We start from the raw sequence: 15,413 nt of genomic DNA on the forward strand, positions 1-15,413 counted from the left end.
CTAACCACTGAGCCACATCCCAACCCTTTTTATATTTTATTTAGAGACAGGGTCTTGCAGAGTTGCTCAGGGCCTCACTAAGTGGCTGAGGCTGGCCTCCAACTTGCGATCCTCCTGCCTCAGCCTCCCGAGCCACTGGGATGACAGGCGTGCGGCACTGTGTCTGGCTCCTGCAGCTTTTCTCTTCCCACCACAATTAACCCGGGTTTCCCACACTTCTCTGAGGGCTCTGTGCTCTCAGGGGGCAACCTCACTGCTGTGAGCTGCGTCCTGTTCACCAAGTTCTCAAGCTTTCCCACGGCGTCCCTTCACAAACGCCAACAGATCAGGACACTTGGCCACATGTACTAAATAAGAGGAACCAGAGCAGCCCAGCGTGGACGCTCAGCACGGAGAGACGTGCCCCCTGCAGACGACGCTGCCCACCCCAGGCCCCGCTACCCTCAGTCCACTCCACCCAGCACGGCCTCACTCTGCCTGGGCGCCAGGGCCTCTTCCTGGGGTCAGAGTCATTTCCAGAACCAGTGACACAGCTGTGCTCTGCCCGGGACGTCCCTGCCTCCCAACAGGCCTCCTCAAGAAACAAGGGACTTCCTCCTTCCGTCCCTCCCTCTCCAGGAGGTATGTGTTTGGCTGCCTGTGAGCAGAGCTTGTATCTGTGTCTGTGCGTGCGCCGTGGAAAAGGAGCCACCGCGCCAGGTGCCGCCACGCACACCGTACTCTCAGGGACTCGGGAGGATCGCAATTGCGTTCAAGGCCAGCCTGGGCAACTTAGGAGACCCTGTCTCAAGATGGAAAAAAAAAGGGGCAGGGGGCGAGCACTGGGAATGGAGGTCAATGGTAAAGTGCCCCAAGATCAATACTGAGCACCCCAAAAAAAGAAGAAAGAAGAAAGAGATAACCATGTATGGATGAGTTGTTCCTTCTTTCACTTGGCCCTGTTTCGTGACTTGCCTGCATTACTTTAAAGCTTCATATACATAATGGGGCAATAACTTCAAAGTATGCAGGCTCCAGAGAGAAAATGTGGCATATATACACAGTGGAATATTACTCAGCCACGAAGAAGAATGAAATCATGGCACTTGCTGGTAAATGCACAGAACTTGAGATTATCAGGCTAAGCGAAATGAGCCAATCTTCAAAAACCAAAGTCCAAATGTGCTCTCTGATATGTGGATGCTGACTCACAATAAGGGAGGAAGGAAAGAATAGAAGTTCACTGGATTAGACAAAGGGAAATGAAGGGAAGGGAGCGGGATGGGCATGGGAAAGACAGTGGAATGAACCAGATGTCCCTCTCCTCTGCTCACATATGAATACACGGCCAGTGTAAATGCATGTCATGTCCAACCACAAGGATGGGATCCTGATTACAATGAGCCATACTTAACTTACTGTATAATCTGTCAGAATACACTCTATCGTCATGCATACCTGAAAAGAATGAGTGAATAAACAAAGAAAGAAAGAAGTAAAAAAATAAAAGTATCTAGACTCCAAAGCCACACAAACCTGAGCTCAAAGACCTATTAAGTTAATCACTCAGTTCATAACATTTTACCAGTAAAATTTAAGGCAGTAATAAAACCCCAGCTTTCCAGTATTATGATCAAGTGAAATGTGCTACCACACTAAAAATACCCAACCTAGTGCTGGGCATATCAATCTTTAAAATGGAATTAGCTGGGCACAGTGGTGCATGCCTTCAGGAGGCTGAGGCAGGAGGACTGCAAGTTCAAGGCCAGCCTCAGCAACTCAGTGAGACCCTTTCTCCAAATAAAAACTAAAACGGCTGGGGGATGGGGCTCAGGGGTTCAGCACCAGAAAGGAGGAGGAAGGAGTTCCTGCGAGCCATGGGGTCTGCAGGCTGGGCCAGCCTTACCTCCTGATCCTCTTTCTTCTCCCTTTCCACACACGGGCTCCGGTAGGGCCTCAGGGTCTCGGCCCACCACTCAGGATCCACCCGGCACTTGCGCGTCGCGGTCATCCAGGCCGGGTCGTACCTCTGAGTGACGTCGCGCACCCAGCCGTCGCCGTCGATGCCCACGACGTAGGTCAGGGGCCTGGAGGCGAACCTGTAGCAGGCCGGGGGCTGGCCCACCACGCCGTGCACGCAGTCCACGCTCACCCAGGCGGCCCGGCGCTCGCAGAACACCTCCAGCCACTGGTCCACCCCGGCCGCCTCCGTAGCGCCCCCGGGCGCCTTGTGGCCCCTCCTGCTGCCCGGGGACCTCGAGGCCGCCACAGGGCCCTGCGAGTGGCCTTCACGTGGGGCGCTGGCGTCGCTCTTGGACCCGGGCTTTGTCCTGGGGGGCGCCGGGGCCCGCCTCCGCTTTGGAGGGCCCGGTTCGGAGTCCTCCGCGGAGGATCGCTGGGCCTCCCCGCTGGAAAGTTCAAAGTCGGAGCCGCTGCCGGCCTGCTCACTCCCGCTGTCCTCCTTGTACGAGACCCTGGAGGCCACCCGTCGCCCGTGGCCCCGAGGCCGCGTCCCCCGGCTGCCTGCCTCCTCCTCCCCACTGGAGGACGCTCCCCGCGGCCCGCCGTCCACTGCCCTCCGGCTCCTCCGCCCTCGGGCGCGGGGCCGGTTGCGGCCCTGGGCAGGCGCCTCCCCTCCGGCTGCTGGGCTGGACTTTGGGGTGCCTGCGGTTCCGGGGACCTGGCTGGAGGCTTCTGAGGCGCCCCCAGTGCGCTCCGCGGGTCTCTCCTTGGAGAGCTTCCTTCCCTGGAATCAAAGAAGACATTGGGATTCCTCGTTTCCCGTTTTGCCAGCGATCGATAGAAACCCCGTCACTGAACAGGGTCCAGGTGCGGGCTGGCGAGTCCCCAGCTCTGACGGGCCGAGCCCTGCGGGCGGCAGGTGAGCCCCGGCTCGCCGACCTGCAGCCCTAAGAGCGTGGGAGGCGGAAGCAGACCCGGCTCTGAACTCCAGGTCCCGGCTCCACGACGTGACCGAGGCCGAGCGCTTCGCCTGAGTCTGTTCCCTCAGCGCTGAGGACAGCCGCCTCGCACACAGCAGCCTGCGAGCATCGCGGTAGGCACCAGAACGACGGCCCTTTTAAGAATTCACAAACTGGGCTCAGTCGGCAGAGTGCCTGCCTTGCAAGCACAAGGCCCTGGGTTCAATCCCCAGCACAGAACTCACAAATCACTTCATTTATTTCCTTATTTTAGTGCTGAAGATGGAACTCAGGGGCGTTTCACCCCTGAGCCACATCCATTTTTTTCTTTTCTTTTTTTTTTTTCAGACTGGGCCTTGCTCAAGGCTGGTCTTGAACTTGTGATCCTCCTGCCTCAGCCTCCTGAGCCGCAGGGATCACTAGCATGTGCCCCCACGCCCAGGAAGAATTCAGAGATTATTAAAACCAACTCCTGGACTGTCAGGCTCCAGACCACACCCAGTGAAATGCTCCCAGCCTCCTCCCGGAGGTACTGGGCCGCAGAGTCCCTGGGCTGCGGTGGGCTCAGTGGAGGACCCACCCACAGGGGCGAGGCCCTGGGTTGGAGCCCTACCACCACCACCCTGCCAAGAAGAAAAAGATCAGTCCTTCACCTACAGCACCACGCTGCTCATGAGGGCGGAGGCCGCTCTACCCCGTTCACAGAGCAGAAGCTATGGCACCACGGGGACCAGACCTCTTACCGGGTACTCTAAGCGAACCAAGCACACAGTCCTAGATACCCACTCACTATCCAGTCTCCCTCTGAACACAGGCTTTTTTTGGGGGGGAATGAGGGGTTACCTGGGATTAAACCCAGGGGTGCTCAACAACTGAACCACATCCCCAGCCCTTTTTATATTTTATTTAGAGACAGGGACTCGCTGAGTGGCTTAGGGCCTCGCTAAGTTGCTGAGGCTGGCCTTCAACTTGCGATCCTCCTGTCTCAGCCTCCTGAGCCGCTGGGATGACAGGCATGCGCCATGCCTCTTAAAGACATACTATTCATGCTGGGTGTAGAGTGCACACCTGTCCTCTCAGTAGCTCAGGAGGCTGAGCAGGAGGATGGCAAGTTCAAAGCCAGCCTTGGTCACTTAGTGAGGCCCTGTCACAAAATGAAAGATGAAAAAAGACTGGGGCTGTGACTTAGGTGTCAATGGCTTTAACCCCTAGTACCCAAAATATACAAAAATGAATGAATAACTATCACACACACACACACACACACACACACACACACACAGAGAACTGAACGTTTAACAATTTCTCACCCCTCCCTAACTGACTGCCCCCTTTCCCTGGACGCCGAGACCCTTACCTTCGCCACAGGTGACTTCAGAGGGATTGGCTGTAGAGAGAGCACCAGCCGGGTCAGAAGCTGCAGAGCCCGGAGAATCAACAGAAAAATCTACGATGCAGAGAGACAACACACTCATCCTCAGACAGTGATTAAGGACTTAATTCTCTGTTCTCTGAGGCCTGTTTACAACAGGGAAAGCTGTTCTTGTCAGACATTTTAGTCACACTGACAGAAAAGCTGACACACTGAGGCTCCTAAACTGAAGTACGTGGACTAATAGGCACCTGCCAAGGACAAAAACCACCTTTTATTTTTTTGAGGCTGAGGACTGAACTCAGGGGTGGCTGACCACTGAGCCACATCCCAAGCCCTTTATATACTTTATTTACAGACAGGGTCTTGCTGAGTTACTGAGGGCCTCACTAAGTTGCTGAGGTTGGCCTCCAACTTGCCATCCTCCGGCCTCAGCCTCCCAGTCGCCAGGTGACAAGTGTGCCCCACGGCGCCTGCAGCACTTTCAGGAACACTGTTGGCAGCAGCGACAGAACAGTGCGGCCGGAGAAGGGACTCACATGGACCAGCTCCTCGTTGTCGCGCGCGGAGTAGATGGCGAACCTCCGTTCCAGGGTCGTCTGCAGTCCCTCTTGCTCGTTGGTGGAGAGGTCTGGGTTAACTGTGAACGTTCCGATGAACCTGGAGAGAAACCAGCGCCCATTTGCGGCCAAGGTGAAGGGGAGACCCCTTTCTTCTCCAGACAAGAAGACTAGAAGGGGCAGTGCACTGGGAGAGCCCCTGCACGGCTCCGCTCTTCCCGGCCTGGCCAGCCAATGCCACAGGGCCGAGGACCCAACTCTGACAGCGCTTCCTGGGGTAGACGCCCTGTTCCCCGTCCCAGCCCTTCTCTCCCAGAGCATCCTCACATGCTACCCTAACGACCTGGCGAGTGTTCCTCTGCCCCAGCCTGCGCGCCCCTCCAGAACGGGGATCGCGCAGGGCGCCTCCCCGTCCAGCGCCCAGGATGGGCGGAAGGCCTCACCACTTCACCAGGTTTGAGAGGAAGCAGAGGTCCACGTCTTGGGGCGGCACTTTGGTAAAGCGAGTGGGGATGATGGAGAGGCCGATGGCAAGCAGGTCTGGCTGCCTGCAGACACTATTTCGATAGAAGCCATTTGCCAGCAGACACAGCAGGTGAACCTGCAAAGGGGGAGAAAGCAGGAGGGGTGGGCGTGAAAGAAAGGCCGGAAACTAGTAGAGATCACCTCTACCCAGTTCAGATTTTTTTTTTTTTTTTTTTTTGGTACCAGGGATCAAACCCAGGGGTGCTTAACCACTGAGCCACATCCCCAGCCTTTTTTATGTTTTATTTAGAGACAGGGTCTCACTGAATTGCTGAGGGCCTTACTAAGTTGCTGAGGCTGGCCTCCAACTCTGAATCCTCCTGCCTCAGCCTCCCAACCTGCTGGGATGATGGGCAAGTTCAGACATATTGAGGGCAGGATATATTTGCAGCCAAAAGTGCTTGAAAGAAGTAGAAATAGCAGCAGTAACCATTTCCCAACACTCAGTCTTCTGCACCCTCTTCTCCTCTGCAGGTATTCATTCTCTCAATATATATTTCTCCCTTAAGTGTTTTGGAGACTTTTTGTTGTTGTTATTTTTTGTTTTAATTATCAAATCTTTTTTTTGTTTGTTTGTTTGTTTAGTACCAGGGATTGAACTCAGGGGCACTCCACTGAGCCACATCCCAGCCCTATGTTGTATTTTACTTAGAGACAGGGTCTCGCTGAGTTGCTCAGGGCCTTGCTACGTTTCTGACGCTGGCTTTGAACTCGCCATCCTCCTGCCGCTGGGTGACAGGCGTGCGCCACCGCACCTAGCTTTAATCATCAAATCTTAAAGCTCATACTACATACGTTTTGTCCCAAGAGGTTGTGCCTTTTAAAGATAGATACACTGAAGGATTTCTAAATGAAATGTGGTCACATCTGAGATTTGCTCCTCCAATGTTAGGAGGAACTCGAGCCGGGAAGGAATGAGAACCGGCAGGAGAGACTGGATGGAGAAGCTGGGCGGTGGGCAGGGGCTCTTGGCTGCTTTCCCAGCTCCGTGTGGCTGCACCCACCTCCCTGGGCTGCTGCCCACACTCCACCCCTCCCTGAGCCCCAACCCGCCCTCACCCCCAACTGAAGCAGGCTGGCTTCCCCTTCCCTCACAGATGGCTGGACACCTTCTTTCCCCAATGGCCACCAACCATGATTAACAGCATCGCCTTTCCCCTCACGTAACACCAACGAGCCACAGTCCCAGCCCCCAAGATGAGTTTTAAAGAGGCTGAGTATTCTTTATCTAACATGCTTAGGACCAGGAGTGTTTCAGATTTGTGATTTTTTATTTTTTTGTACTTGGGAATACTGGCATAGACCTTTACTCATAAGGCTTCTATTATCTAAAAATAAGAACTCTGGAATACTCTGAAATCCCAATCTAAAAAGTGCTGACATGATGCTCAGTCAAAAAGTTTCCGATTCCAAAGCACTTCAGATACAACATTTTTTGGATTAGGAATGGCTTAACCTATACAAGTCTCTGTCCATAATGCCATATAATGACTTGGTCAGGTCTAAATACATGTTCCAGTAACCACCAGCTAAAGTCCAAAGCTGCTGTATTATAACCAAGACCAGAATTAAGGTTAAGAAATGGTTGAAGCCAGGCATAGTGGTGCACATCTGTAATTCCAGCAGCTCAGGAGGCTGAGGCAGGAGGATCACAAGTTGGAGGCCAGCCTCAGTAACTTAGCAAGACCCTAAGCAACTCAGCGAGACCCTGTGTCTAAATAAAATACAGAAAGGGCTGGGGATGTAGCTCAGTGGTTAAGAGTCCCTGAGTTCAATCCCTGGTACCAAAAAGGAAAAAAAAAGAAAGGTTTAAAGAAGAGATGGGAAGCAAGAACCTGGTACTCAGCCCCTGCTACACGTCCCAAATACTTTTACATATAATATTTGCCTAATCCCCATAACCACCCCTGAAATTAGACACTACTCCCCAGCCTCTGACACACACACACACACACACACACACACACACACACACTCTCTCTCTCTCTCTCTCTCTTCACAGATGAGGACATAGAAGCTCAGCTAGAATAAGAACCTCGCCAGGGCCGCCTGTGCGTACAGCGCAGCGAGCTCTCTCCAGGTGGGAGAGATGCCCAGTCCCCTCCGTTCCCAGGAACACCGTACCTTGTGCGTGTTCTCGTGAACTTCTTTATTAAAGCGCTTCATCATCCTCCGAAGATATGTCTCGAACTCCAGTTTTATCTTTTCACTGCAATGCAGAGTGGGAAGTCTGAGAAGGAAGCTGCCAGCGGCCCCCACGCCATCACTCACGGGATGTGCGCTCGCTCGCCCTGCGGGCCAGCTGTGCTAGGCAAGCGCAGGCCAGCTGTTCTCCGCTGCTTCCCGCACGTTCTCGCCTACACACTGAGCTCAGGACGATCTCTCTACCCCAGAGCCACCCGCCGGCCTGCCTGCCAGCACAGGCCTCCAGACAGCTCCCCAACCTCCAACCCCCAAGTCAGTGCGTGCTCGTCTGTGGGGCCGAGAGTGACCTCTGGGCCTGTCTGAGCCAAGGGCGGGGGTGAGGCTCTTCCCAGACCTCTCAGGGAAACCCCGGGGACTGGGGGCAGCTCGTGTGTGAGGACACCCTGCCCACTGCCTCTGATCGCCCCAGGTTCCTACACGGCAGCCTGGAAGTAGAGGAGGTGGCGTCACCTGCTCAGCCCCAACCCCGCGGTCTCTGCCACCTTCCCCCTGGGGTCCTCAGTAAGTCCCTTCCTCTGAATCCCACGGTCTTCCTGCCCACTTAAATGAAGCTTCCTTAGTGGTCAGGTCCAGGCCCCAGCCAGCTGGACTGGCCACCATGCCCCGCTCTTCTCCGGGCTGCATGTCGCTTCATTTCTTGAATGTCTCCTACTTGGATACTTGGCTCTGACTTGCCGCCCGCTCAGGGAAACTGAGCAAACGTCACACGGTCGTGACAGTCGTTCAGACGACACTGGTCAGGCCAGATCTCTCTCAGGGACCCTCAAGAACCTTCCTGACTCTTTGCTCCTCGACAGGGGGACAGCCAACCAAGGAACCAGTTCTGTCTTCCCAAGTCATCAGAGGCTGCGGGATCCCGGGGATCCTGGGGCACAGGATGAGTCCTGCCGCAGGGCGTGGTGGAAACGGGGGCAGGGGTTTAGATCCTGGCCCCCTGCTTACTGGCCGAGTGGCTCCTGACATGTCACTCAGCCTCCTGGAGCCTCTGGCCCCACAGTAACGGGAGATGCACCTGCTCGGCCTGTGGCACTCAGGAGTCTCGCATCAGCTGCCCCCACGGTCACCACGGGTCCTCATTCCAGTCCTGCAGGTGAACCCAGGGTTCGCTCGCCTAGGTCCCTGACCTCCTCCAGACTCAGCCCTGCTCCCGAGGAACCTGTCAGAAGGCCTCCCTCACGGCACGTGTCCCCCACCTCGCTCTCACCTTCTCTGTCTGGTTTTGGCCTGCTCCGGCGTTTCGATCTCTATCTCCACTGGCTTCGCAGGCAGAACCGACGCAGAGAAGGCCGAACTCTCTCCCATGTCACCCGGCACAGGCTCACCAAGTTCTGGCGACAATGATTTTTTAAATCAATAATAATCACAGCTACTGTACCAAACAACATCAAGGTTCTGGGAGGGAGAAGTGGAGAGTGGACGTGGAGCCCCATACCTGTCACGCCTGGAGTTCCTAAAACACACCTGTCACTGGGCTGGGTCTTTGACATCTATTAATCTCATCTATTAATTTCTCTATTAATTTAACCCACGCAACAACGCGTCTCTCACCTTCAGATGAGAAAACTAAACACACACAGCACAGAGACAGCGAGCTGAATTAAGAACACACCCTGGGCACAGTGTCACATGCCTGGAATCCCAGCGGCTCTGAAGGATGAGGCAGGAGGATCGTGAGTTGGAGGCCACTCTCAACAACTGAGTGAGGCCTTAAGCAACTCGGGGAGACCCTGTCTCTAAATAAAATATAAAAAAGGGCCGGGGATATGGCTCAGTGGTTAAGCACCCCTGGGTTCAGTCCCTAATAACAAAAAAACAAAACAAAACAAAACAAAAACCTCCTTTTAAGAGCTCATGTATGTCTTAGTAAATACTTATTCTTTGAGAAAGGGGGTTGTGTTTTAGTTGTTTTTCTGGTTTGCTTTTTGGTTTGTTTATTGTACCCCCTTTTGATGCTAAGGATGGAACCCAGGGCCTACCACAGGCTGGGCAAGTACTCTACCACTGAGACACATCCCGGCCTAGTACTTATTCTTTAAAAGAAGGAAAAAGACCTCATTTTATGAGTACTATGAGATGGATCACAATTTGCTCTGTATCCAGTCATTACTTAGGTATCCATCTTCCACTCTCACTTGGAAACTGCTAAGCGACAGCTCCTAACCCACCACGTAGCTTATACACCCTGACTGACATGAACCGGATCTGCTGGGCTGGATCTCACTGCGACCTTCATAAGGAAAAGCACCTTTAAAGAAGCTCTGAACCTAGAAGCCAGGACATCCAACTGGCAATGAATACACTGAATTACAAGACCTGCGTTTCTCTGTACCCGACTCTACGCAGGGTCACTGGGACTACTTGGAGGGAAAAGCTGGTTTTAGGTCTGGAGCAAGAAAGGAAAGGTGAGGCTGGAACAGAACCTTGTGCCACATACAAAAACGGTCCCACAAACCACTGAGCCTCATCAAGAGGACATGACAGTGTAGCTAGCTTGAATTCAGCAGCACAAGCAGAGGGAGGACCTGACAGGTGCCTCTTAAAGGACGCAATTTGAGGTATGCAGCTTAACCTGTAAGTACTCTTTTTTTTTTTAGTTGTAGATGGACACAATACCCTTGTTTCATTTATTTATTTACTTCTACGTGGGGCCAAGGATCAATCCCAGTGCCTCACACAGGCTGCACCACGGAGTCCCAGCCCTGTGTAAGTATTCTTGCAAAAAACTAAAAATGGTAATTTAAACTCAATCAATCAAGTCTTGGGACTTAATGACATTTACATAGTGACACGGTTTAACAATACCCCAAGATACTGTGCATCAGACAAAACCACAACTCTCTAAAACAAGAGACTGGGACCCTTCAAAAAAGGCAGTGGGAGGCCCTGAGCAACTCAGTGAGACCCTCTCTCTAAATAAATACAAAGTAGGGCTGGGATGTGGCTCAGTGGTTAAGCACCCCTGGGTGGTTTAACCCCTAGTTAAAAAAAAAAAAAAGGCAGCAACTTACTAACTGCAACCTTGTCTTTGGTTTGATTGGATTTAAAAGAAAACAACAGGATTGCAAAGTGACGAGTGTCCAAGAGAACCAGGCGGCTCTGAAGACAAGGAAAGACGTTACCTTCCACCTCTTCCCAGTCCTCCTCGCTCTCCTCCTCATCTTCTCCTTCACTGCTGCTTCCCTTCACGGTAGCCTCTTTCTTTGGATGGGCCTTCTTGAAGTCCCTTGAAAAGTCCCTGTGTAAGGACCACAAGAAGGAAGGCGGCGGCTCAGACACTAGAGGGTTACGTTCAGGCTAAATAGATTTTAAAAGACAACTCCTGCCAGGCACGGTGGAGCACGCCTGTCATCCAGCATCTTGGGAGACTACGGCAGGAGGATCACAGGTTGGAGGCCAGCCTCAGCAAAAGCAAGGCCCTGAGCAACTCTCTAAATAAAATACAAAAAAGAGCTAGGGATGTGGCTCGGTGCTTAAGCACCCTGGGTTCAATTCCCAGTACAAAAACAAAACAAAACAAAAGACAGCTCCTTCCATTGTTGCAGCTGTGCATGTAAAGATGACTACTGAGTGCTGAGTCTCATGTCCTCCGTCAGCGTGGGTCTCAAACTCTCAAGATGCACTCTGGTGGGCTCATTAACCCTGATGTGCTGTCAACGCAGAAAGAACCTATTCACCTACAACCTGTGTGCAGGAAAACCCAGAGCTCTGAAGGAAAGTGCAGCTGTGCCTTGGAATGGTGGGGGAGGCTGAAAGAAGTCAGCACAGTAACACGAGTTCCAGGAGGAAAACTTGCAATATCTGTGTGTATACACGGGGCAGAGGAAAGAGGGAATTCCCACTTGTTCATGCTCCTGGAAAGCAACTCAGAAGTGGTTTCCCTCCACTTTTAAGAAATAAGATGTAAGGGGCCAGGCGCAGTGGTGCACGCCTGTCATTCCAGCAATCCAAAGGCTGAGGCAGGAGGATGGCAAGTTGGAGGCCAGCCTCAGCAACTTAGTGAGGCCCTAAGCAACTCAGCAAGACCTTCTCTCTAAATAAAATATAAGAAACGCTGAGGACATGGTTCAGTGGTTAAGCACCCCTAAGTTCAATCCTTGGTACAAAAAAAAAAGATGTAAGTAAATTAAAGTTGGCAGAACTCTAATTTCACCATAAATGAGAACATGAGTACATACTTTTGCTAATTCTGGATTGTTACAACATTCCTGTATGTAATTAGCAAAACAATCATTCAAGACTAAATGCTTGCAAACATGTAATTATATATGCAAATTCATATAGAAATGTGCTCATTCATATAGAAATGTGCTCAGATACTGAGTTACTTTTAGTTTGTGCAAACTATGAAACTTGGTATCAAGTGAGAATAAGATTTTGGCACAGACATTTAAGATCACCATTTCTCAGTCTTCAGTTCTAATAAGACACACACACCATTCTGCCTATGGTCTTTTCAAACACCACACTGACATAAATTTCCTTACAATAAACATGGTGGAAATGTCTGTCTACCGTGGGTTTGAACACGGTCGACTCTCAGGTGAGACCCAGAGCTTTTCTTGGCAGCCTCCTGGCCTCCTGGTCCATGCAGGTATCTCTGGAAATGGGATCCACCTAGCAAAGGGAGCCACCTAGGAAGCAGTAGCTCAAGTTTTTTTTTGTTTGTTTTGTTTTGTTTTTGTTTTTGTTTTGATACTGGTGCTTAATCCCTGAGCCATTCTCAGCCATTTTTTATATTTTATTTAGAGACAGAGCCTCACTGAGTTGCTTAGGGCCTCACTTAGTTGCTGAGGCTGGCCTCCAACTTGAGATCCTCTTGCCTCAGCCTCCTGAGCTGCAGGGATTACAGCATGTGCCACCATAGCTGGCTCAGAGGCATTCTTCACAAAGGGAACAGAAAAAATAAACTATGGTGCCAGTCTGCAAGCTTTCCCCTGTCCCTGAAACTGCTGCCCTTTGCTGGACTACCCTCCATGCCCAGATTAGACTCTGGAAAAGTCAACACCACAACTAAAGTCTTGAAGCAAAGATGAAACTCTACCCTGGGTTCAATCCCCAGCACCCAAAAAAAACAGATGAAACTCTTACACCTCTGTTCTTCCTCTAACCATCCACCAACTTCCTCAGGAGGCAGACAGTCAACCAGGCTCACGTCCCCTGTTTACCACGTGTTCAGAGGAGCGCTCACCATGCAAAAACCTCGATGTCTGCCAGACCAGAGCCAGTCCTGGATTCCAGAGCCGGTGAAAATGACTCACAGATGATCCCAGCCCTCTAAGAGCTCGGGGGCGGTAAGCCTGAGCATGTGGCCCGGTCACAAGTAACGGTAACACCAGGCAGATATGCACTGCTCTTCAGAAGCATGACAGGAGACAGGCGGAGGAAAGGGGCAGGAATCACTGGGAACCCTGGAGCAGGTGGCCGCAGACCTGACCTCCAGAGAGTATTCCACGTGGAAGGAAAAGGCAGGCCCGTCGCCCGCAGCAGCACAAGACTGTGCTGCACAGACGCGGACAAGTCCAGCTGGGCAGGGGCAGCACGGACCCCAACAGATGGCTCCAGAGAACGCCCCGGGGCAGGCCCCTCACAGCTCCATGCAGCCCAAAGAGCGCCGGACAGGAGTCAGGAGACCCGGCCCTGTGGCTGGGCCGCCACTGCGTGGCTGCCTCGCTGGGATCTCAGTCTCAAGCTGCCGCCTGCTCCAAGATGCCCCCAGCTATTCCTGGTCCACCAGACTCTAAAGAGTCCTTTTCCCTGGATCCTGGCGACAAGAGCAGAGTGGTTTTCATCGTCCCCGCTTCTCTGAGGGGAACCTTGGACACTGGGTCTGGCTTCCCGTCACCTCACCTGGAATCTTCCCCGTCGCTGACGGCCTCCTCCTTCACCATGAGGTCTGCAGATCCGACAGGCGCCTTGGCCACTTTCTTCCTTGCGGGACCATCTGCCACGGCCCCCCGGGGACTGCGGCCTCTCTTCTTCCTTCCTTGTGAAACTTTTGAGACAAGGCTCTTCTTGGGGGCTTCCGGTTTCTCATCTTCAGAGACACCTAGGTGACCAGGCAGAACGAGAGGTGAGGGACAACGGGACAGGCGGACACAGTGCGGCTTATGGACAGGGTCTGAAGCTCTCCCCCGACCGCAGCTCCACCAGGGTTCACCCACCCGGGCCTGGGCGACAGGCAGCTCCCAGCCCATGTCCACCTGGGCCCAGTCCCTGTTTCTGTCCCGTGTTGCAGCAGCAGACATGGAAGCCAAGGGTCGGTCTGACCTGAGCTGCCTCCTTTGGATTTTTTGAGACAGGGCCTGGCTAAGTTGACCTGAGAGCTGCCCTCCAGACTTGCTGGGGTGACAGGTGAACCACTGCCCTGGCTAAGCCCCACCCCTCACCCAGACGTTTACTCTGTTTCTCAGGAGACGGCAGAAACCATCGAAGGGCTCGAATGACGTCTAAACGCCCGAGCTTACAGTTGGGCTGACCTCCAGCAAGGAAAACACCCAAGTCCACTCATGGACACCTTGCTTATTCATGCCCTGCCAAGACTCATGGTCTGTGTGGAGGGGAATCCACAGGAGTGGCGCGGTTCAGGTTCACACGCACGGTTCAGGTTCACACGCACGGTTCAGGTTCACACGCACGGTTCAGGTTCACACGCACGGTTCAAGTTCACACACACAGTTCAGGTTCACACACACGTCCAAGTCTTTCCACCGCCTGGTCTGTCAGCCTGTGTTCCTGCTGCATAACTAGCCCAAACTCTGCTCAAAACACATCCTGCAATAAAACCTTTCCAACCAAATGTAGACGGCACTCTCGAACCAACCACCTCGCCAAACTTAGGGCTGGACTGAGACAGTGCAGCGCGTGTCTCCCTCCCGCTGGAAGTGGTCAGACACCACGTTTTTTTCGGATTCTGAAATACTTCCATAGACTTCACTGGTTAGGCATTCCTAACCCAAAAAGAAGGCTTTTCAGAATTGGGAATACCATTATCTTCTTAAAATAATTATTGTTGATATTCTGTTAAAGGGAAATATTAAAAATTCATAAGTTGTCGATTTCAGTTGGACAGGTTATCTAAACATATTACCTGTTTACATGTGATATTATTAATTTTAATACTCTGATAAATAAAGTGGCCCAGGAAAACTATTTTTCTACTTTGCAAGTATATTCACATAAATAAATCTTCCTCCACCTAGGACTCTGCTTCATTTAATTTTGTAAAATTAAAAAAGGACAAAAAAAAACTGTAGCTTTTACTAAGGTCCTAAAAGGGAATGCAATATTAACCTCAAATATAAAATGAATGCACCCCTTTCACTCATAGTTTGTCCGACTCTTCAGACAGGTATTTATATTCTCCAAGAATGTATTTTTGCATGGGGTTTAAGGGACTCTCCCTTTTGATGTAAATAAAACATAATTCAAATAAAGTCCACATTAGAGAGAGAGATGTTTGAATGCTACATGAATCATTGATTCGATTGTCTTTCTTTCCTTTTTTTTTTTTTTCTTTCTTTTTCTTTTTCCTTTTTGTTCTTTTCAGTGTGGATGGGACCCAGGGCCTCACGCACGCACGGTAAGTGCTCATCCACTGAACTACACCCCAGTTCTCAGTTCTGTCTTTACACTGTTTTATGAAAGGGATCTGCACATTCCCCGAGTTTTAAACATTGGAATAGAGTCATGATCAAAAACACTTAGCAAACGCTTTAAAAAAGAAATATTTCAAAATCAATGACTCAAATCTGAGAATAGATGTCTTATTCTAAGACCAGAGGATACATAAAGGTTTATTTTTTATTTTTAGCTGTAGGTGGACACAATACCTTTATTTTTATTTATTTATTT

At 51.6% G+C, this 15,413-nt stretch overlaps 1 protein-coding gene across 1 annotated transcript in view; it reads right to left on the reverse strand.

Moving 5' to 3' along the window:
- XPC (XPC complex subunit, DNA damage recognition and repair factor) overlaps window positions 1-15,413 on the reverse strand; it is a 28,908-nt gene that overhangs the window by 8,444 nt on the left and 5,051 nt on the right. The window contains exons 2-9 of the mRNA XM_079122528.1: window positions 13,410-13,608; window positions 10,682-10,797; window positions 8,767-8,890; window positions 7,482-7,566; window positions 5,276-5,433; window positions 4,812-4,932; window positions 4,258-4,347; window positions 1,886-2,725 (exon numbers count right to left, since the gene is read on the reverse strand). Coding sequence (XP_078978654.1) covers window positions 1,886-2,725; window positions 4,258-4,347; window positions 4,812-4,932; window positions 5,276-5,433; window positions 7,482-7,566; window positions 8,767-8,890; window positions 10,682-10,797; window positions 13,410-13,608 — 1,733 coding nt within the window. The remainder of the gene's footprint in view (window positions 1-1,885; window positions 2,726-4,257; window positions 4,348-4,811; window positions 4,933-5,275; window positions 5,434-7,481; window positions 7,567-8,766; window positions 8,891-10,681; window positions 10,798-13,409; window positions 13,609-15,413) is intronic.

Source organism: Sciurus vulgaris, assembly GCF_902686455.1.
Source record: "Sciurus vulgaris genome assembly, chromosome: 19".
NCBI lineage: Eukaryota > Metazoa > Chordata > Mammalia > Rodentia > Sciuridae > Sciurus > Sciurus vulgaris.